Source organism: Venturia canescens, chromosome 10 (genome assembly GCF_019457755.1).
Source record: "Venturia canescens isolate UGA chromosome 10, ASM1945775v1, whole genome shotgun sequence".
NCBI classification, from domain to species: Eukaryota; Metazoa; Arthropoda; class Insecta; order Hymenoptera; family Ichneumonidae; genus Venturia; species Venturia canescens.
The window spans coordinates 8297746-8321038 of NC_057430.1; the positions used below are offsets into that span (position 1 = coordinate 8297746).

General features: G+C 37.0%; 2 protein-coding genes and 1 long non-coding RNA gene across 5 annotated transcripts in view; 1 reads left to right on the forward strand and 2 right to left on the reverse strand.

Moving 5' to 3' along the window:
- Positions 1-15219, forward strand: part of LOC122416894 (UNC93-like protein) — a 71666-nt gene extending 56447 nt beyond the window's left edge. Inside the window, exons 5-6 of the mRNA XM_043430010.1 lie at positions 4414-4681; positions 11617-15219. Coding sequence (XP_043285945.1) covers positions 4414-4681; positions 11617-11936 — 588 coding nt within the window. The 3' untranslated portion in view covers positions 11937-15219. The remainder of the gene's footprint in view (positions 1-4413; positions 4682-11616) is intronic.
- LOC122416899 (uncharacterized) lies at positions 6902-10746 on the reverse strand. Of its 2 annotated transcripts, XR_006262187.1 has the most exons (4): positions 9055-10746; positions 8600-8880; positions 8222-8326; positions 6902-7616 (listed from the first exon to the last, which is right to left on the reverse strand). It is a non-coding gene; the product is annotated as an uncharacterized lncRNA (long non-coding RNA). The 2 variants fall into 2 exon arrangements; XR_006262186.1 differs by lacking the exon at positions 6902-7616 and having other exon boundaries at positions 7639-8326.
- A 569-nt stretch (positions 15220-15788) lies between the features above and the next one.
- On the reverse strand, positions 15789-23116 carry LOC122416891 (xenotropic and polytropic retrovirus receptor 1). 2 transcript variants are annotated; one of them, XM_043430005.1, is made up of 9 exons: positions 22685-23116; positions 22095-22203; positions 21364-21517; positions 20976-21229; positions 20547-20808; positions 20103-20470; positions 19377-19889; positions 17979-18112; positions 15789-17855 (listed from the first exon to the last, which is right to left on the reverse strand). In XM_043430005.1, the coding sequence occupies exons 2-9, from the start codon at positions 22161-22163 to the stop codon at positions 17594-17596; spliced, it is 2016 nt and encodes a 671-aa protein (XP_043285940.1). In that variant the 5' UTR covers positions 22164-22203; positions 22685-23116; the 3' UTR covers positions 15789-17593. The 2 variants fall into 2 exon arrangements, with proteins under 2 accessions (XP_043285940.1, XP_043285941.1); XM_043430006.1 differs by lacking the exons at positions 22095-22203; positions 22685-23116 and having other exon boundaries at positions 20976-21224; positions 21364-21499.
- Between the last annotated feature and the right edge of the window lie 177 nt (positions 23117-23293).

Genomic DNA, 23293 nt, shown 5'->3' on the forward strand with positions numbered 1-23293 from the left:
AAGATAATTGTGGCTTTTTTTCAATCGAGCTAATTAAATGTCGCCGCCGTGATGCGCTCCTCCCGCCTCGGTTTCGTTAACGGGTCTGCCCTACTTACCGAGCAAGTGCTACCCGCTTAACAACTTCGCGATCCTCGACGCTGGCGCCTCGCCAAGTCTCCTCCATTTTTCTTCCCGTCCTCTCATCCTTCCTCCCTGGATATACACTCGTTAATTCTCTCTTCGTTGGCTCTTATTTTTAACGCACTATCGGTAAGAAACGTGGGCAAATGGCGCCACGAACTCGACCATCCGGTTCGCGTCGATACGGCATCGATTACCATTTCTCTCTTTTCTCTCTTTTTGACATTAAATCTCACAAGTACACCACAAGTCCTTGCACTCTTCGTACTTGTTTCTCTCTTTCTCTGCCTCTTTAACTTATTCCACTGGAGACCTTCCGAACGATTCCCGGATCCTGGTTTTACACATAAAATAACTCGCTGGTTGGAACGCTCTAATCCCCCGGCAAAGTCTAAATGAATGCTTTCCCATTCCACAGTTCAGAATAAGAAACTGAGTCGATTCATAGTTCCAGAAAAGTGAAATAAAACACTCGATAGTGGAAAAATCATTAAAATCGTGGAGCAAACAAAAATTTACGTTTATTTCGATCATTTCGAGCTCTCAAAGTACATCAAAATAATTTTCTCCAAATTTTAGATTTTTTTAAAAATTTTACATAGTGCTCAAGCCAGATTTCGATATTTTCATGTTCCCCCCCCCCCCCCCCCCCCCAAAATCGCGAAGCAAAAAAATTTTTTCTTGCTCTCATAGCAGAAAGTGTTAGTGCTGCATAGAATAATAAAATTTTGTGAGTCTCAAAAAAATTTAAAGGCTACCTCGTATAATTTATTTTCTTTTTTCTGTATTTTGAGCTATAAATTATGAAGCTAACAAAGGTGTGGCTACAAACACCAATTTTTGTCGTCCTTCCGAAAAAAGGGGTGAATGTACTTTGGAAAAACATAGTTTTTCAAAATTACGTGTTATAACAAATATTGTTGCGTTTTCTCAAGCGATTGATTTCAATTTTCATGTATTTTTCATAGAGATAAATATTTTTGTGCACGAAAACTTGCTAGAGCCTCGTACAAAGATGACAACATGCTAAATAAAGCTGCGTTTTGCCGAATTCGAATTCTTTATTTCAAAGTCTGATGTTTCACCGCAGAAGACGTTAAAATTTCGGAATTTTCTAGTTTCCTCATGCGTTATAAAAAGTAGTCAAATATTTTGACCGAATTCTATTAGAAAAAAATAAAGACTAATGGACGCAAATTCACAAATATTTTTCATCAAACTTTCCAAAATTGGTCTCATAATTTTTGCGGATATAAAAAAAAAATTTAATTAACAAGATCGAAATGAGTCTATTGTACAAAGTTGCCATCAAACTCAAATAGTTTGACTATCAAACAGTTTGAAATGAAACATTTTTGCGATTTTCCATTCCTAATATTCCTACATTCATTTTCCATCAAAATTCAGTCAAAATATTTTCCTTATTTTTATAACGAATGAGAAAACTAGAAAATTCCCAAATCATAACGTCTTCTGTGGTGAAATAAGGGACTTTGAAATTGAGAATTTGAATTCGACACAATTTTGAAAAACAGTTTTTCCAAAAAATTTTCACCTCTTCCTTTTGGAAGGACGAGAAGAATAGTTATTTGTAGTCGCACGTTTTTTAATCTCGTAATTTTGAGCTAAATATACAGAAAAAAAAGAAATAAATTATTCGATGTAGCCTTTACATTTTTTCTGAGAGTGACAAAATTTTATTGGATTTATGATTTCATGTAACCACTAACACTTTCTGCTATGAGAGCAAAATACAATTTTTTGCTTCGCGATTTTTGCGAAAAAAACAAGAAAATATCGAAATCTGGTTTGAGCATAAACGCGAAAAGAAACTTTTGATAAAAATTTAGCTCGAACTGCACAGTCATAAATTTTCACAGAATCATAAAAATTTGTTGCCTTTGCGAAAACAAAAGAATGAATTTTTCATGATTCACGCCGACGATCCTGATCGTATCTGAAAATCCGGAGTTTTTCTGGTAATTGAGAAGAAACAGAGCAAAATTTTCGTGTGCGTCTGACCAAACACTGAGCACATCCACTGACGAAACTCGTTATCGTTTTCGTCAGACCTTTATCGCTCGGCGCGACGTGATATTTCCATTATTACGTTTCGATTGGCCTCCTGTCGTACTCGATTCTCTAATCAACCCGATAACCCAATAAAATGATTAATAATGCGTGAGCCTCCCGTGCGAAAGTGATCTCGGACTTTTTTCAATAACGAAATTCATTCGTCATTTATGTCACAGTGTCTGCTTCAAAAATACTGTTATTTTCACTATTTTTCTGGATCATTCATTTTTCGACTCAATGCAAACATTTAAAAAAATCTGAATGATTTTTTCATTCGATTTTTGTGCCAACGTTTACGAGATTCTCGTCGTTATTCCTGCTGCTTCGCTTTATCATTTGATCCGCTTCAAAATGTCCGATTTATTTTTCCTGGAAAATGTGCAATCCCGATTTCGCGTTCGTTCGATGTCATAAGAAGTTTGCAAACACTTCGGACCCCTTTTTTATTCTCATTTTCTGTCTCAGTGTCTCGATTCTCGATGGATCGGGTCTTTCCGAAACTTCGCTTTCACGTCTCGATGAAAGTCGAATGATAATTCGAGCAGCCAGAATTCTCGTTCCGCCGTCACAAATGAGAATTATTTTTTGTCTGGAACGACGACATTTTAGCGACTCAAATTTCGCCAGGGGAGTCATGAATTTCTCTCGCTCGAATCCCAATCCATCTCTCCGCCTTCCGAAATTCATCTCCCCACGCAATCGAAGCTCGGGGGAACGTCCCCGTGAGCCTGCGAGTATTCTGGCATTTTTTATTTAACTTTTGGGAAATTTTTTAATGTCCCCCCGTTTTTTAATGTCAAACATAAAATTAGCAAGATTTCTTCGAAACAATCAAAGCAAGACTCTGATTCTTCGACACCAAATGTAAACTCATAAGGTCGCGAATCCCGAATATTTTTCAACTCGAATTCCTCCTGAAATACATCAAACTAAACTTGACAAATTATCGTTGACTCGACTCTCGAATAACACGAGTAGAAAAAAAATTTGTTTGTTCTAAAATTCATTTCATGATTTTCTGCTTAATTATGCATAAAAACGAAGAAAAAATACCCTTGTTTTATATAAAGTTTGCTTTTGTCATAGTTATACTAATAATACTCATTTTTATGTTTTCATAAGAATTTTAATTAACTTTAATACACGACAACATCGCGTTAAGAGTTAAAAAGTTCGATCTTAGTTCCTTGGTCCGCAATATACTATTTTTTCAAATTTTTGTATTGATAAAAAACAATCCAAAAATGTTAGTGCATTTAAAATCACAAATTGAAACTTTCTTCTTTCTAATGTTATCCTAAGCCTTACAATTCTCGAATTACACCGCTTTTTTTTTTTACTGGGTAATTATTCGCAGGATAAAAGCAATATAAAAATTATACGTTCTTGAATTATGTATGATTAGATTTAACTTAGTTGTTCGTATTCAAAGTCTGATAACGGTTCACCCATTAGGTTTATGAGAGAACCACATGAGAGATATTTTGTAGAGAATTTAATTTTCTACAAAAATATGTCCATTGCAATTGTGCAAACAATTTTCTCTATAGTTTCATGCGAAGAAACCGGAAAATTTTTTTTTACGTGTTATTTATATAAAAAAACAAAAATACGTTGAGCGTCTCGTAGAATCAAAATATGGAGCTGCCCTTGCAGGAGAATTTTTGTTATACCTCCTAGAAACTTTTGAGATGATTGGACTGGAAAAAAATAAATAAAAAAATTTTTTTTGACCACCCTAATGCATATGCTGCATGCTCATTTAGATAAATTCAAGAATAACATGGGAGCGTACTCAAAAGAGCAAGGAGAATGTTTTCACCAAGATTTTTTTGGGATTTATTAAGGAAAAGTACTTATGAACACGAAAGAAAAAGTAAAACTGTGCAATTGTAAATCATTTTCCACCTTTTTGTAAGCTAGTTTGATAGTTCAAATAAATCAAAATAATACACATTTATATTTGTGTGATTTTATTATAAAATATAAAAAAAATATATATAAAATAAAAGAAAAGCAAATTTTTTCATGCCATGTAATTTTTTTTCGTTCATATATGATCCAATCTACCAAAATTTCACACTTGAATGTCAATATCAAATTTTGTGTTGACCCCTATAATTATCGGAATCCGAGGAAAAAATGATCCAAAATCAATAAACTGCCAATTCGTCTTTTTTTTTATCAACCTTTTTCTTTTTGTTTTGTCTACAGGCTTACATCTCGTGTGCTCTCGGAGTACACAGGGTTGGTTACGTCATGATTTGCTTCGGCGTCGTAAACGCCGGGTGCTCGTTACTTTTCGGTTCGATCATGAAGTTCATCGGTCGCCAGCCCCTGATGGCACTGGGTGCCATCGTCCACGCTGCCCTCATCGGAGTTCTGCTGGTCTGGAGACCGCACCCTGAGAACGCATACGTTTTTTACACCGTTTCTGGACTTTGGGGCGTCGGTGATGCCGTTTGGCAAACTCAAGTTAACGGTAAGTCTAGAAGTTATCACCGTTTTTTATAAATTCATTTGAAAAAAAAAAACTTTTTCATTTTTATTTGAAAAAGAAAAGAAAGTTTTTTGCTTCGATGGAAAAGGACATTCGAGTTGAAAGATGGTAATGAAAATTTTCAAAACCACCGAAAGATGTTTGTTCGGGGATATCGTTTTATTTGCCTAACGGGAATAAAATAAATTTGCGATTCGGAACCACTCGGATGGACGGGAGTCAAGTTTTTTTTCCACATTCTATTTCCCCGCCTTTTCTTTTTGCAACGGCCGACGAAATATTTTTCAGCCCGCTCGTAACTCTCCGTCGGCCTTGATTGACGTTAGAACGAATGTTTTTTCCCTCGTCTTTTTTTTCCTTTCAAGAAACGTTTTCGTTTTGATGTCGTGGTCGTTTTTTGCCGTCCCATCGTCAAAAATGTCAAGCGCACTCGTTCCTTGTCAGTATTTTATAACCGTCGAAGAGTTATTCGAACGAAGGAACTTTGGAGAGTTGGCGCTTCGTCCGGTGAAACAAAGTTGAGAAAAGCTTGAAGGAAACGTTCGAAAAATCTTTCAATCGGATCGTAACGCGAAGAAACATTGTAAATTTTTAACGAGTACGATTTAGAGGAAGTAACTAAATGACTGAGCTAAAATCGACCATTAACGAGCCTCGATTCTATCATCGTCATCATCATTATCATCATAGATCCGGGATGAATTAAGAAATAATGAAAATGAAAAAAGGCCAATTTAACAATCAATTTTTTCACGCCTCTTGCCAAAGTAACAAACAATGAAAGAAATTCATAAGTATATTAGTCTCTCAAGGCTCCTCGGTTTTTTCTCATCATTTTTTTCATCATTTTTTTCTTGCGGATGCTGACGCCGTTGCTTCCAGCCTGAAAAATGATTCCCGAAGGTACACGAACTTCTCGAGTCTCCAAGGATTGACGTCATTCCCGTTCTCTATCACGCTCCTCACTCTCGTCTTTTCTTTTTCTCTCTCTCTCCCCCCTCCCTTTTCTCTTTTACCCTCTCTTCTTCGTAAGTGCTCTCATCTTTTAGCTCGCCATTTTTTTTCGACCCTCCATCTCTTTTGAGTCCCGAGACATTTTTTTTTCTCGAAAGAGAAAAAAAAATTAATACAAATCTTCAAGTCTCGCTGTACAAACGATGAATCAAGATTAGCAATAAGCTATCATTTTTTTACTCGAATTTCGCTTTCTTCCCCCCCCCCCCCTCTCTCTCTCTCTCTCTTTCGTTTTTTTCGCCACTGTCTCTTTCGCACTACTTTTTGGGCCCTCTCCCAAATCCCTTCAACCCAAACTCAAACCTGTTACATTATTCATTCCGTTCGTTTCCAACCGCGAAATATTATATTCCTCGGACGAACTCTCTTTCGAGATTGAGAACCGGCTTGCAGCAATTGCCAGATGAAATCAGACGCGTTCCAGCGACTAAAACATCCACGATCTATCAAACTTTCTGCCTCTGTCATAAATCGATTTAGTTTTTTCGTTTCGCTCGCCTCTCTCGCCCCTTCTTTCGTCCTGTGTGCATTTTTTCTCAGCCTCTGCCCACTTTGTCATTTTATTACGAATAAGAACTTTGTAGTCTTACTCTGTGCTTTGCGTCTTAGGGATTTGCGAATTTTACCAATTTACGAGGCAGTCCCTCTCGAATACTTTCTATCGAGTTCAATTTGCTAGATTAATTTTTCATCGCACAATGTACATTTGAGTGTTGGTAGTGGAAAACTTATTTTGACCACGAATTTCTTCAAAATCAATTGTGCGAAACATCGTACTCAAAACCCAATTAAAAATCAATCATGCCACCTCTGCTGAATTTTTCGAAATATCTATTTTAGAAATTAACGCGTGGCCTTGCAATTTTTCCTCAATGTGCAGGCGATGATCCTCGTGCAACGGAAAAAGCCTGAATATTGATCAGATCGATCCTCGTTTTATTTTTCTTCGCTCCTTCCATTTGGAACGTGCAGACATTTTTTTCGGGATTATCCGTTCGAATATGAAAACATCCTTTTGCTGAGATTCAACATAAAAAGTTGAAAATTAACGTACGTCAGTCGTGCAAGGTTTTTGGGATTGAAAGATTCTATTTAGAAACTTAACGAAATTCAAGGAAAAACGTTTTCAAATAAATTAACTTTCGACCATTGTAAACTTTATGAAGAAGGGAATTTCTTCTTAGAAAAAACGCGACAATCGAATGACAGCAAAAGCAAAATTGCAAGTGCCCGTTTTTCGTGAATTAATAAAAATCATTGATAATTAATAAGCTGTCCGAAAACTTGATCGACAGCTGTGATTTTTCATTATTCATGATTCTATTTCCACATGTATATAAATATATAATTGTAAAGTAAGAGAAATATGGCGTGCCGAGTCGTGTTTCAACGATCGTCAACACCCTGAGGCATTCGTGAATATTAAATGCCGTTTTTAGAAAGTCCACTCGCCGCCACGCACTCGCGACTCTCGGTACGATATCTAGTATCACATTTTCTGTAGTACAACCGCTGCTTCAATTCACTTAACCAACGGGAATTATGCATATTTTATCCATGAGAAAAATCGTACCAATGCCAACGTGCTCGTACCGGTCCCGTTTCAAAATTCGTGCATACATCGACGACCGAGTAAAAAAACTCGGACGATTTTGATGATTCAATCATTTTTATGGAACGTCAATAATCGACATTTTTCAAAATCGTTTGCCTCGCTGGGTTTTATATTTCTTCTTTTTATTGCTTCGAAAAAAAAAACTCGATGAGGTAACCTCCAGAAAGTTTTCAACGCCAACACATCGATTGGTTGATCTGTTGAATCGTCAGACTCCCAAAAACACTTGAGGCCTCTCGAATGACGATAATTATTTAAATATCTTCCCATTTAAGCATTCAAGTCTCCCTGCGTCGACAAAAATGCGACTATGTTACAAGGATCTTTTTTTTCTTTTTTTATTATAACTTTTCCAGCGTTAACTATAAGCTGCTATAAATAATATAGTATTAAATAGTCTTGTCTTATTACAATGTTTTGGTTTAGAGGGCATATCCATTGATTTGCACTGCTCTACGATATTTTACTTTACGTTGTTATTACAATGATCTAGAATTTATTTTGTACCAAAAACACATCCATGATTCAAACAATTGAATATCAAAGACCAGCGATTGAGCTAGCGGCAAAAAACGAGTCCGAGAATTCGATGAAAATTCATATTTAAAAAAAATCACTTTTTATTAAAAATTTACTAAAAACATGGACAGTTTGAATAGTCAGAAGCCAAAATAAATCGGACAATAATTTGAATAATTCATAAAAATGTCATTCCAAGTTGAATTCTCATTGCTCTCAACAGCGTTTTATAAAGAATTGCATTTCGAATTCGCATTAACTCTAAAATAGTCCTCAAAACAACGATTATTTAACAAATAAATTGAATTAAAAAATATATATAAATGATCAGTTTAAAAAATAAATGAAAATTTTCTATAAACGAGTATACCCACCAATGGACCGACGGACAAATGTGCCTTGAAGCCAAAACGTTTTCACGCCTCCGGTAACGAGGTTCGATTCCAAAGTTTCGATAGTTTATCGATATTAGCGCGAACCTCGAATAATAATAAGAATAATTATAATTCGAGATAGAATGAGCGAGTACTGGTGAAAATAACTGTATAACGTTGAGAATTCCATCGCACAAGCTCCGTAACGTCTGTCACTCGTACAGAGAGGCAAAGGAGGGGGCTTAAGAGAGGAAATATACGTGCATGCGTACGAGAAGGAGTCTCGGGAAGGGAGCTATTACAGGTGATCTCGTGACGGCAGCAGCTAGAGACGGTTTCTCTTCTCGGTAATTGGTCCCGAAGTCTATATATACGTACATTTTTTTAAGAGTATACGACATACGAGCCGTCCGGTTTCGATGGATTTCCGTTCGAGCTGATCTCGCCGAGGCATTCGTATCCGCGATAAATTCCCCGGAATCTCAATTCCTCTTGGATCCGGAAAAACTCGCTCGGAAGTTCGGAATGAAAAATGACTTTTCGAAGGGTGCATCCGAGCGTTTGTATTTGTATAAGCTCGATAAAATCAGTCGGAATTAAAATGCACTCATTAACATTCCCGATCGCTTCTTCCTCTTCGGCTCGGAGTTCCTGAACATCTATATACATCGGGGGAAAAAAAACAATAAATAAACGGGAGATTATCTCATCACGCGAGTTCAGAGGCTGACAATTAAAACATTATTTATGCCGAGCGAAGCAACTTGCTCCGATTTTAACTGTGATTCTTCAAGTTTTTTAATAACACCAATAAAAATAAATTGATTATATACTCGTATGTTCGATTTTTGATTTGATCTGTTCATTCGATCGAATCTCCAAGACTTCTGAATCCAACGAGCAACGTTATGCCTCGAGCGTGTTTTGTCTTCATTCTCTTTGTACTCCTTTCAGTTCATCTTCTCACAGATCTCTATCGTAAACGGTAATGGCCGCCTGGCACATCCTCCGGTTAACCTTCAAGCTGAAAAAGCTCCGAAGCGTAATATTCTTCGCGCTCGCATCGGCACGTGACCCTTACGATTTCTCACGATCTTCCTTCCTCTTCTTCTTCTTGTTCTTCTCCACCGTCTGGCCGCTTCAAACATCTCGCAGAGCCCGGTCAAATGAACCGACAGGGGAATACCCGTTTCATTTGTTCACACACGAATCATCTCTATCTGCTCCTATCGTTTCGATAACTTGACGTTTTTTGCTTTCAATCTTCTCCCTTCCTCCTTTTTTCTTCCACGCTGCGACGGCCATTTTGCCTTGGGTCAAGGATACATCCGCTCGAGCGAAAAAAGATTATCTCCTTTGCTTTGTCCACTTTTTTATTGCACGCTCACTGTAATCATGACCGTTACGATTAGTGCTCGTAAATCACGCGCGCCAGTCCCCATCCATGGCGCACCAATCGTTTCTCCTTTATTCGTTTTTTCCATTAGATGTACCCATCCAAAATCGACGTCGAATATTGTCAATAGTACCAGGGGATCCTGAAAGTCTGAGGGGAATCGATTATCTTCTAAATCTCTGCCACCATAGAGTAACAAATTACAATACCTTTTATGTGATTTTTTTATTTATTTAAACGCTCCATAGAACAATTTCGTTCAAACTCGGGATTGCTAATAAAACGCTTGTCCTCCGATTAATATCATAAATTTTAGGGCTGCACGTAACTCAAATGGTAACTTTTTTCATCCTAGAACTCTCTCAAGCTCCTGATGATTCCCCCATAAGAATGAATATTCCGAATTACCATTAAATACTTGGCCTCGAATTGATATCATAAATTTTAATGCTGCACGTAACTTAGATGGAATTTTTTTTTGTCAATTGATTTAGCTTTTAGAATAAGATAAAAAGAATGGGGCGTCGGTGTGAAATTTTTTTCTAATTGCTCTGTTGAAATTATTTACACTTGGTTTTATAATTTTTTTTATGGATTTTTTTTTACACTTTTCGTTTTTTCCATTAGATCGGTTCGTCCCGCGATAATAGCTTATTTTATTTCGAAGTTTTGGAATTTTTAACTCCCGACTGCCCGCAGGGCCAAAAGACGGGAGTTATGCGTTTCACTGCGATCAGTGGGTGGGGGGTTATTCCTTTGTCGCCAGTTTTCTCGAAAACGGTGATAGTTGTCTTAACCAATTTTGTGCTTGTCCTTCTGTGAGCGGCAGAGAGTGTTCTAAAGCAAATTTAATCAAAATCTATTGAATATTTTCCTTTTTAATTGATATTTACGCTATACTCAGTTTTTATTATTTCATTGTTATCGTTTGCGGACAAAATATTCGGGCATTCGTCGCGACTCCTTTCTGCCAAGATTCTTCATCAAGGGAGTCTCGAAAAACTGGGAAAAAACTGAATAAAGCGTCTGTGGAAAGAGTTTTTTCTTGCTCCCCTAGCCGAAAGTACGCACTTTCCGGCCGCATTTCAGGCCGGGAAGAGCATTTTTCGTGGCCGGCTAACTCGGCTAACTTCAGTGCGCTCTGACGATATTTTTGCGGCCGGTGATCCTTTCATTTCGATATATGAATGTGAAGTCTGTATTCGTTGCCATGATTTTGTTTATTCGTTGCCAAGCATCATTATTATTTGCTTCAAGCGGGCGCGTATAGCGTAGCTTTTATCATTCATGTTATGCGCTATACTGCCATGAACCCGGACGAATAACATACATTTGTTCGTTCAGATGAGAAAACAGAAAATAATGTAACGGGACTAATTAATAAAATGAATATGGTCGTCCCGAATAATGTTGTATTTCCAGATTCCAGGTTCATAGGAAAGCACATATTCATATAAATTGTCAAGTATAGCGGGAAATATTCATATATAGAAATTGTTAACTATCATGGGACTTTAAATCAGACATGTATCAAAGAATTATTTATTTGTACTAATAATATTGTTGTATCATTGTGTGATATTTTGTGTGTGTGTTTTTTAACTTTTTGTTTATGTTTTTAATGCCCGCCCCGACCAGCAAAACCTCGGCTTCGCCTCGGTCCTGCAAAAGTCGGGCGGGCGCCCCCCCCACTCCCCCCCTCGCGATTGCTAGTAATTATTAAACGTACTTTCGGCTACGGGATCAAGAAAAATAGTATACAACCCACGGCCCAAATGTTGGATGCCCTGGCATGTGCAACATGAAGGCCTCGGCTTCGCCTCGGCCTTCATATAGCACATGCCAGGAAATCCAACTTTCGGGCCTAGGGTCGTAATATACTATTTTTTTTTTTGTTTTCGTTATCGGAAATTTTCGGTAACGATAAATTTTGATACCTCTGAAATAGATGAGAAAAAAAATAACTAATAAAATTTTCCGTGGTCATTTTTGGTTGTAGGTCTTTACGGAACTCTGTTCAGGCGCAACAAAGAAGCGGCGTTTTCCAACTACCGTTTGTGGGAGAGCGCAGGTTTCGTCGTCGCGTATGCCTACAGCACGCACTTGTGCGCCCGAATGAAACTCTACGTGATGCTTTCGGTCCTGATAATCGGGAGCTTGGGATACATCATCGTCGAAATTTTGCACAGGCGAAAGCAGCGAAGACTGAAAGCCATCGCCGAGGACCCGAAAGCAGCTCAGGCGGAAGCAAACATGCCGGAGGAAACGGACGACGAAAAAGACGACATCGACGATGACATAATAATCACTCATCTCTGAACACGACGACTAACACCACGTCACGTCGTTAAAAGTTAATGCCTAAAATAAGCAGAAAAACGTACGATAGATATTAAAAATTAAATCGCGAAAAAACAAACGAAATAAATCGAACTGCTGAGCAGTTTGGAAAAGGATACGAAATTCGAGGATCGAATATAATTGAGTGACGAAAATAACAGTGATGAAGTAACAAGCGAAATTGACAGTTTAACTTTTCCTTTTTCGTTTCTTCGTTCAGAGACAAAATGATTTTCATTCGAGAGAGATCGAGAGAGAGAGAGAGAGAGAGAGAGAAAATAAAATATCATCGTACGAATTAGAGCGCAGCAAAAAAAGACAAGTCACGTGTGATTTTAGTGAATAACCGAGTCGCTCGTTTTTTCTTATTGAAAAATGCGAAATTGGCCGGATTTCACAGTAACGCTGGATAGATTGCGACAGGATAATAATATTTCTTTTCTTTCGAACGCGCCTGTCCGGTTAAAAATACTGGAATATTTGTCTTTTTAACAAAAGAGAGAACAGAGAGAAAGAGAGTGAGTGAGAAAAATAAATGAAAAACTTCGAGCTTGGCGACTCGTGGCTCGACTTTAAGCGAAAGTGATATAAAGTAGTGTACAATAATAGTGAGCTTGTTAGTGTGTCTGCGTGCGTGGCTGCGTGTGTTTTTTCTCGTTGTTATTGTTATTGTTGTTGGTGATGAAGAAACGTCGTTTTACAATGTTGAGGAAAAGAAGGTGTGACTCGAATGTGAAACATTTGAGGTTATAAAACGCATTGATCGATGAACGATTAATCGCCAGGCTCGAAGCTCAAACTAAAATCGAACTCGTTCGAGCTCTCCTCGGCCTCTTTTGGGCGTCAATTTTTTCCCTTTATTTTCCACCACGTCGTTTTTTCATCGTTAGTGTGTGGAAGAATTTTAAGAATCAAACTTTTTCTCTCCTCATTCCTTCGAGCGGGACTCCATCAGAATCATTATTACGAATTGTTACATTTTTCTCTCGATTTATTATTCAATTATTCAATCGGTAAAATTTCCCAAATGGCTCCGGATGAAACTTCGGTTTGGAATAGAACGTGCACTAGTCTCGAACAAAGGGCAGCGAGAATAAAAAATATGCAAGAATGAAAAACCCATCGCGGATTCTGACAGTTCGAGAGCCCCCACTCAGCAGCTTTTCATTTTCTCCTTTCTATTAAAGATTCGATAAAACAATAATTAACAATACCGGATCCCGTGAAAAGTCCCTTGAATTTGTCGAAAAAGGTTCAATTCCCGGAAGTATTGAAAAAAAAACTTCAATCGTTTGGTCGACCGCGTTTGTTTGTTTTGTTTTTCTGTATATAAATATACGCGGAGAAAGAGACATATTGTGTGTTACGTATGTTCTACCAAGCAGTATTTTCAATCTTATATCCCGATCAGTATTATTATTGAGGATTCTGAACTTCGCTAGAAAATGTCTCTGTGGTAGCGCGTGTCCTAGGACGATTGAAGTAGTGGAATTATTATTCTATTTTTTTGGTCTCCGCGATGCGTGAATCATTGGAAGCGATAAATTTCTTGTGTTTTTATCTCGCAGGAGGTCATGTGCATTCTCCGGAATGAATTTACTTACACGCGCGAGAAGGAGCGAGGCAGAGAGAATAGTTTTAATACTTTGCGCAATATCTGATTGGCTGTATAATATGTAGGCGTTATAACGTGTTATGCGGGTTGGGTGTATCACATTTTTTGTTACCTTGTTTTTGCATTCCGTACAGATTCTTTGTCTCCAACACGTGTGAAACTTGGAACAGGTCGATAAAAAAAATGGCATCGTTCAAAAAGAGAAAGAGGGAACGAGAGTCGCGGAGGGGGGAGGGGGATCGTTCGTTGTTACGTGTTTTCTCGATGCTTCATCGGCCTTTGTTCGCCTTGCAACACACTTTTTTGTCGCATTGTAGCACAGAAAAAAGAAATATTCCAATTACCAACGAGTTTACCTACAATTTTTTCCGTACATATTCGTCCAATTTAATTTCCGTTTCCTGCGACGTCGAAAAATTGGAGGTTAAGGCCACACGGTAATAGATGCGAGGAGAAAAGAGGAAATAAATCCTTTGCGAGAAAATAATCGAATAAAGATTATAGAGTTTACCACTTGAAATCTACCTGGAATCGTCGATTTATTGCAATTATGCTGTATTTTCGATGGTTTTTCTTACCGCGACCTGGTTCGCTGTACAGGCACGACGTACACGAGATAAAAGTAGCGAAAGTGAAAAAGAAATATCGAGTAGATGATAAACGAGAGCGCGCGTACTTTGAATAACGCGAAATATTGAAGCATTAGAAAATATCCACGTTATAAATACATGTATATTAAAAGTGCGTACACGTACGTACGTGTAAAAAACTTCGGTATTATCCACCACGGGTAATCCAGGCCACTTACATGAATATATATAAAGATTGATATAACATTCGCAAGAACGCATACAAATAAATAAAAGAGCATTGAACGGGCATGTACAAAAATAAAATGTACTGCGATTATTCGTTTTAGCGTGTGTACGTACGAGTTTTTGTGTGCTAGAAAACAGCGCAATTTTCAGACTCGCAATTATATTTAACAGATTTCTTCTTTCCCCGCTCAGTTTCGTTCTTTTTTCATATTACTGTCTGAAAATCGCTCAGTTCTTGCCCGAATCTCACGATTCATTTCGTACGTTTCATACGACATGAGAAAAAAAAATATAATAAAATGCCCACTTCAACGAATACATATCTCCCTCGACAAGTAACAATCGCCTTCGGATCGCGAATCGAGGCATCTCACGAAACGATCATTCATATCTTATTATTATATATCGATATATACACGAGTTCACGATTAGCCCGCGAGATATATTATAATAACAGGGCCATCGGTATCCTTCTATTTCCGGGCCAAATGTACAGTTATATATTACGTATTAAGTTATACATATTTTACATACCTGTCAACGACAATATCATCTTTTCCTACAATTAATGTTATCATTGTGAAGATTAAATTGTAGAATTAAGGTTTGAATCTATGCCGATTGTCGCCGTGAACGATGCCCATATATTATTATTTACGATCATTTAAAGTTATGCCATTATTATTAGCTCATTATTAATTGTAGATTTATTAATGATTTATTATTATTATTTCTATTAGATTTATCAAACATTATTTTTTTGTCATCGACGTAAAGTCGAATAGGAATTAGACGATTGTCATTTTATTAAATGATCAGTACAGATAAAGTATGATTTTTATTGCGCCATCCCCGATCACATGTTTCCTAACCTACATTAATTGAGCACTCGATCTCTCGAGTCGTTCACGCCGCCTGTCTGTGTTCCATGCGCTTTTTTAATCCATGAACCTCAAGTATATAAATTGGTTGAATAGTCATTACTTGGAACATTGAAGAATTTAACGAGTTAAAAAATCATCGAAAGTAGTTATTTTTCATGAGAACTTATTCGAAGGTGTCTTTGAAAAATTGTTTACCAACGGTATGCGAAACTATTTGAAATGAGATTACTGAAGTGAAAACTGACAGTTGCTTTCTGGATTCATTATAACAATAAACGAACTTTTCAAATCTTCGATTAGTATAAAACAACAGAACGCCGAGTGAAGTTGAAAAAGGTGGAAAGAGACATCATGACGGATACTGGAAAAATAAATCTGCAATTATTTCAGAATATTTGGATGAATTATTCTTCTTTAAAAATAATTAATCCCTTTTGGTAAAGTGAGGTTTGACGATATTTCAATTTATGATTTCGCAGGAATTGCTTTCGGATTATTAAGAAAAAAAACCATGTTCCTTGTCGTTAATTTATTTCGGTTTTTTTATTCTTTTATGCGATTTGAACATACATTTCGAAGGAAAAGGGCGACGCGAATTCTTAAAACAACAGTTCGCGCTTACATTATCGGACACAGCCGTCTTCTCATTTATACACGGTAATTAGTAATCGTTCACATACGTTTTTGTTATTTATGTACATATATAAAAATATTTCGGTCATTATTTTATTTTTCATTTTTTATTCGAGGATCAGACGTGCATTTACCATTTTTAGGTACGACAAAGTATAGAAAAATATATATAAAACCGTTGCTGCTATAAATGAATGTTTTTTTCTTTTTTTTTTTAATATCGATCTACAAGAAAATTAAAAAAATAGAGTATGCTATGAAAGAATGAGGAAAAGCTTTCAATGTCGTTGATTATTGCGATTCGTGCTCGTTATTTATTCATTTTTTTTTTCCTATCACGATCCCATTATTGCAGTTATTTTTCGTTTGTAGCAATAACTCATTGGAGCACTTGGAAAAAAAAGAAAATAATTAAATGATATGCTCTAATAGACTTCGATAACTCTTCAACAGAATAACAATATACGCTTGAGTAATAAAATATATTTTCAAAGGTTGCCCGTTGAGCCTCGCTTCTTATTATAGATTTATATTCATAAGTTCATATAATATATATTTATATAAAATCACATTTGCGTGTGTACGAAGAGTTGGGAATTCGAGAAAAATAAGTATTCTCGTTTCTCTTTAAATTCGTTTTGTAAATTTTGACCTTTAAGTACAAGACGAAGATTTCCTGTATATTTTCTGTTCATTTAAGCAAGTGGGAAAAATTTTGTACCGTTCGTCTTTACAAATTCATTCACAATTATTCGCTTTTATTGGGTTTTATTGTTATTAGTCTTTGGAATCGGAGCTCACGCGTAAACATAATCGGCTCTTCTTTCTGGCAAATGAGAAAGTCCCAGATTATTTAACTAAGTAACGCAAAATACTGAACGAAGAAAAACCAACGTTTTCCGTTGGTATTTGTAGTAGTTCCAATTCTATTCATTTTCCTAGCATTCGTGTAATTCGTAGTAGTTGGCATGGAAAGTTCAACCGTGCTTCTTACAGGCACTTTCGATAGCTCGTAAATCATCAGTTCCTTCAATTCTTTACGGCATTCTATGCGAATTAATATTCGTAATTTGGTATTTTTTTATTTATATGATTTCCGTTTTTTCTGGGTTAATTTCTTGACGATTTTTTCTGTCTCGACAACATTGATAATGGGTTCATAGGAGAGAATTTATTAGTTATGTTTTCACCGCGATTAATCGCTGGTTCTAAACGATTGCTTGTTTCGAGACAAAACCATTCGCTGAATTAAATTAAGAACGTTTTCCGAACACTGTTTCGAAAAACAAAAAAATTCGATTGTGTGACGATTCGATACAAATCTAGCGGGATTCAGTGGATTTTTAACTTTCATGAACATCAATTTCCAGTAATACTAAGACGGTGGGAAACAACCAATGATTCGTTGAAGCAATTCATTAAAAACTCTGTGTCATTATTGTTGTTGCAAACGATAAGTCCACTTCACTTTGAAAGTAAATGAATTTCTGTCCGATTGCTAATCGTTGAAATTCTGATGAAATGATATTTTTTAATGGGAATGTTTCGATACAAAACTTTTGAATCTTTTTGACATATCAATTCGCTTTTTCTTTTGCCCCCAAAATAGACAAGATTAGAGTTGAAATCCCAAAATTAGAAGTCAACGCTTCGGACGAACCGATTTTTCAAGCTACCTAGTTTTTTTCAACTGGCGTTCGACACATCGATATCGATTGTTTCTTCTTTGAGCAAAGAACGTTTATCCTCTTTCGTGGCTGACTGTTTCTTTCCTCCAGCTTTTCGTTTGCCACGATTAACAACACCGTTCTCATCGTCCATCATCCGCAAAATTTGGGTTTGATCTGAACTCTCGATCGGTGCTATGGAAATATCGCGAACGGCTCGGAATTTACCGCAGTTGTTCAAATGCTCGTTCTCCAGACGGAAAAAATTCCAAACGAATCGCCTGTTAGAAAAAAAAATGACAAAAAAATGATAATTCATGTAGAAGAGTCAAATTCAAGCAGCTGAAAATTTGTTCCTTTTTCCACTAGAAATAGACAACGAGAATACAAAAATAATGTGTTACCTGAGAACTTCGAGGGGGGCAACTATCGAAAGCATAAGATCGCTCGAAATGTATTTGTACTCGACAAGAATGTAGCTTGCGATCCACGAAAATCTCAGGATTAAATCTTCGATGATGGCGAAGTAATAAAATCCCTTCAAGAAAAAAAAACGTTTTTAATCACAGAGCAATGCTAGAATAGCGGTGGCTTCACTTCAACAGTTCTTGTATATATCAACAATAAATAATGACTACACAAAATAAGCTTCCTCGTCAATCATTTTCAAAAGACCTCTGAACAAGATTTTGATAAATTTATCCCGAAAAATGACGAGACTGTGGCGGGATTAATTTCATAGAAAGAAAAGCTTAGAACTTTGTGCCTAAACTCTTTTAAGTCTGAAAAAAAAGATGTCAGAATCAATGAAAATTTGGTAAATATTCGGAAGTGTGGCTTTTCCCAAAAATGGTGATAAAATTTTTTTTTTGTCTGGACTGCTTCAATTGGTCACCACTAATGATATTCCGCCGGGGGAGGCTAACATTTTCCATAAAAACCATGAGTTATGGGGTTTTGTAGTTGTTGGAAAAATGCGGGGATTTGGAGTATATCAGACTGTTTAAGAGTTCACATTAAGGCAGGTGGACACACACACACACGCGCGAGCGCGCATGCACACACACACACACACACACACACACATTAAAGGTGCTCTAAACCCACCCAGCGATACCACACACCGATGGAAAGTGTTGTAAATCCACCCAACGATTTCGCACATCCATTGAAAGTGTTCTAAACCTACATGACGATTCCGCACACACATCGAAAGTGTTCTGAACCCACACGACGATTTCACACACACATGAAAAGATGTTCTGGATACACACACGCGATGTTCATGCGAAATCGGTGGGAGTATTCACAACGTTTTCGATGCATGTGTGGTATCACTGGGCGGGTTTAGAAACCTTCAATGTGTGCGCGGTTCCGGACAAGGTGCGTACGTGCGTGCGTGCGTGTGTGTGTGTGTGTGCGCGCCTGTCCTGTTGTGAACTCTAAAATATTCAAATATACCATATTTCATCATATTTTTCCAACAACTTCAATCCCCATAACTTACGGTTTTTATATTAAATGTCAGCCTCCCCCGACGGAATATCGTTAGTGGTGACCAATTAAAGCGCTTCATGTAAAAAAAAAACTTTGATTTTCAGAAAAACCGCACTTCCGAATATTTACCGAAAATTTTATCATTTACAGAGCAACGGTCTCGTTATTTTCCATGAAAAAATATTTGCACTTTGTACAACAAAAGACTAAGAGCTATTGATAGCGACACTACTCAAACTGTAGAAAAATCACAAGAATGAATGAAACGAAAGAGTTAAAAAAGCGTAGAACAAAAGAATATTTACGGCAGATGAGTACACGACTTCTTCGCGCAAAAATTTGTTTTCTCCAGCATTGCTGTCCAAAAGTCCCCAATCCATTTTGATGTCCCAAGTGTACGAGTAAACGGAATTGATGACACAACTCCCGAGCCACAGCCAGAGCCACGGGCTTTCCGAGTGATTTGGAAATTTTGGTTCATGATATTGCTTCAATGTCGCAGTTATAACGACCAAAAAAGTCGTTGAATATTTCCCGGCGTTAGCCAGATGCGGAAAAGCTTCTTTCGAATCTCTGTATCTTCTCAGACACTGAGCAAAACGAAACCAAGCTGGTAAACAATTGACTATCGGTCGAATGATCAATGATCCTGCCATGCATTGTTCCGTGTTTCCAGCTTCGAGCCAGTTTCCATTTGTTATGTAAAAACATAGCAAAAAATGAAAGTCCATCAACGGCGTTACAAGACTGTTGAGCTGATCGGCCAACCAGAAATCAGCGAAATTTACAAACGCGAATGGTGCGATTATCATTCGCCACTGGAAACAAGAGTGAGTGATTCAATTATTCGCTGCAAAAGAGCCTTCTATACTTTCTAGGAGTAACAATTTGATTTTTTTTCGTCTTAATACAAAATACATTAATTCCAAAATATATCCCTCAATATTTATCGAAAATTTATCAATAATTACTACAGCTTTTGTAAATTCGAAAAAGTTTCCAAAAAAAATCTCATCTCCGGAGAAACTCACCGATATTCTGAGCAGCCAGAACCGTGCCTCGTGTCGAAAAATACGGAAAGGGTTGAATAGAAAAGCTAGCATGATGCATACGAGAACGAGAGGATTGACGTACGGCGGTATGCTCAAGCTAGCACTGTAGAGAAAGCTCAAAAGGCTTAACGTCCATACGACACCAAGAACAGCAGCAAGCTCCATGATGTGTTGTTCCGATAAATGATTTCGTGGATCAAGCTCGAATATGAGAACGTGATTAACACCGGACGATCGCCAGCCGTAAACATTGACGCCCATCAGGAATAGAAATTGTATGACGAGGAGAGGACCCCGATAAAGGCGGAATGCTATTTTCAGATTTTCTCCGCCGTCGTGAAATATTGCTAAAAAATAAATTTCCATACGCATAAATCATCTTCGAGATAATTGATCCCACTGGTTCAGGAATCTTTGTCTCACCGGAAAGAACTACCGCAACAAAGAGAATGATAAAGCTGCCGGAGAATAGACCGACTTTGAACGTGGTCCACGGGCTTTGATGTTCGCCGAGCGGTGGGACTCTGAGGCGTTTCATGGCACGTTGACGGTCTCCACCTTCGAGACCGCTTGTTACCGTCGCTTCCGTTTCCTGGATCAATTTGTCGATGTCTTTCGACGTACAAAAATGCGACGTTTCGACGCTTTCCATGCGCCATTTTGAGCCAGTGTCTACGGACAGTAACTGTAACAACGAGAAGGAAAAATTGTGAAATTTCGAAGAATTTTTACAGAAGAGGATTGGCGATTTTGGTACAAACTTTTCCTCTCTCCGTTTCTAGGGATCATTGGGAATCGGGATTTCGTGAAAGGCTCTTTTTCTCCATTCTTTATATTCTTCGTCCACGTTACCTTGTCGTGTTTCTTAAGTATTTTCCGGAACCCCGTATAATTGAGATTTTGGTAATTTTGTAACAGTATCAGCGACAAATAATACTCGGAGAAAGCTAATTTCAGCTCTCGTATTTTTCTTCCTGGCAGTTGAGCTTTGCTTGCCGCTCCTGTCGATTTGCTTTTGTTTTTTCCACTCGAATGCTGAAACTCCATTGCGGTCTTTAGCTCGTTTTGCAAAGCCGCGTACTTTCGTGTCGCCTCTGCCAGCTTCTCTATACAAAAATTATTACTTAGAGCCGATATTCTTTTTATCACAAAAGTTGGTAAAAAATGTCTTTTTTGCAATCGCACTGTACTGAATTGAATTCATTCGATATCCATCAATTTATACAATAATATTTCTCACCGGAATAGAAAGTGTTGATCTTTTTCAATTCTCGATCACAAAATGTGAAGAAAACTTCGTCGAATGATGCAAAATGACGAGATATCACCTCTGGCTCTACGCTTTCTGCAGAAGGAGCCTCTTCCACCGCTGTATACAGCATTGCTTTCATTTCCTAAGTGATATTACAAACAAAGTAAAACCTGCTTAAAAGTATTCATATTTTTATAGCAAAACAGTAAATTTCGAAAGAGAAGCAAAATGCTTAGAAAAGTTTGTCAATATTTAATGTTGTATTTTTTGTTCATTATATAAATGTTTCTGAAATTGTTCAGTCATTTTTCCAACCGCTGAAATTTCAAGCCTTAAAAGAGATCATAAAACATTCTGATATGTTCGAACAACAATTTCTGAGGGCTTAAATTTTTTTTAGCTGCATTTAAAGGGAAATTCATCAATAATTCTAGAAACTTCTGAATTGCGGAGAAAAATGTTTAACACACGTGCTTGAAATTGTTTCAAGTATTCTGGAAAAACAAATAAATTTTCTGCACAAGTGCTAGTCTGTTTTGTAATCTTGAAAAACTTCTTTTAAATGGTTCCTTAATGCTAAAGAATTAATGTATAAATTCAAAAGTTATATTAAATCTTCAGAATTACAAAAACATAGGTTAACAGTTTGATAATATTTCTAATACAGAACTACTGGAATATAGAAACAAGATATGAATAGAATAACACAAAAATTGTACCTCGTAGCTGATGTATTGTTTGCGCCATTCTGGGGTAATGTGCGCAGACAAGTGTTCTGCAAACTTCATCCTGGTTGATGTTCTTTGATCTCAGGAATATTTTGAAAGCCTTGAATAATAATAATAATAGATACGATTTGTTCAAAACATTAATAAAAAATTCGAATCAAATTAGTTTTTCTGTAATGATAGTTTGCAGAATATGATTTTTCTACACGGGCATTCACGAATTCACGAAAAAAAAGGAACTTCTTTAACAGAAGAGTTTCACGTTCGCAACTCTGAATAGAAAAGATTTCTAACTGTAATTCGTGTTATATTTATAAATGTTGGCCGTGGATAACTTTGTCGGCATCTGAAGCACACACAAAGAAATTTTCTTGTACTTTACAAACGACAAATATTGACCTCCTTCAAATATAAGGAGAGAAAAAGAGAGAGAATTCGTGCAGTGTGTACAAGAGCAATGGAAAATTATATCGCGTACGAAGCACAAAATTAAACTGGTGTGTTTTATCGTTTTCACGAGAGGGTGGGAGGTTATAAATGGTACATATAAGATTGTAATAAATGTTTGATAATACACTCACCGGGATTTAAGGCTAGAGATACAAATTCAACAGCGACAATTATAGTTGTACACGAACCCCCCAAGAATACGAGCTTCAGTCGTTTCTCTTCAGTGTCGTTTTTCCTGTCATTTTCGAGCTTGTTTGAGGCACACAATCACCGTTGTAATTGTGACGATCATTGTTTTGAGAAGGAAATATCCAGAGCACGAAAACAATGGATCAAACAAATACTGGGCGGACAATTATTATTTTTACGAGAAATGTTTTTAAATTTCACTATATAACAGTGCTAGAATGTTATCATTTCGTTCTCCTTGCGTTTCGTTATTCTCTAATTCTTGACACAAATTACATACGAGATTTGTGAGATGAAGATAGGTTAATTGATAAGCAGCAGCAACTTTATCATTGATTCGCGTGACCCGGGTGATCAAAGATCTTGTTGCTTTACGCCTTGAAACATCTGCAAAGTTAGTTTGAAAATAGCTTGAGGGATGACGCCACTTACTGTCGAATAGCGCCATCTCCTGTATTTTTTTCGCATCTTCTCTGGTACAGCCAGAATCGATTCTTTTGAATATTTTCATTCGAGAATTTTTTTTTCCAAATCCCATGGTTTTTGCGATT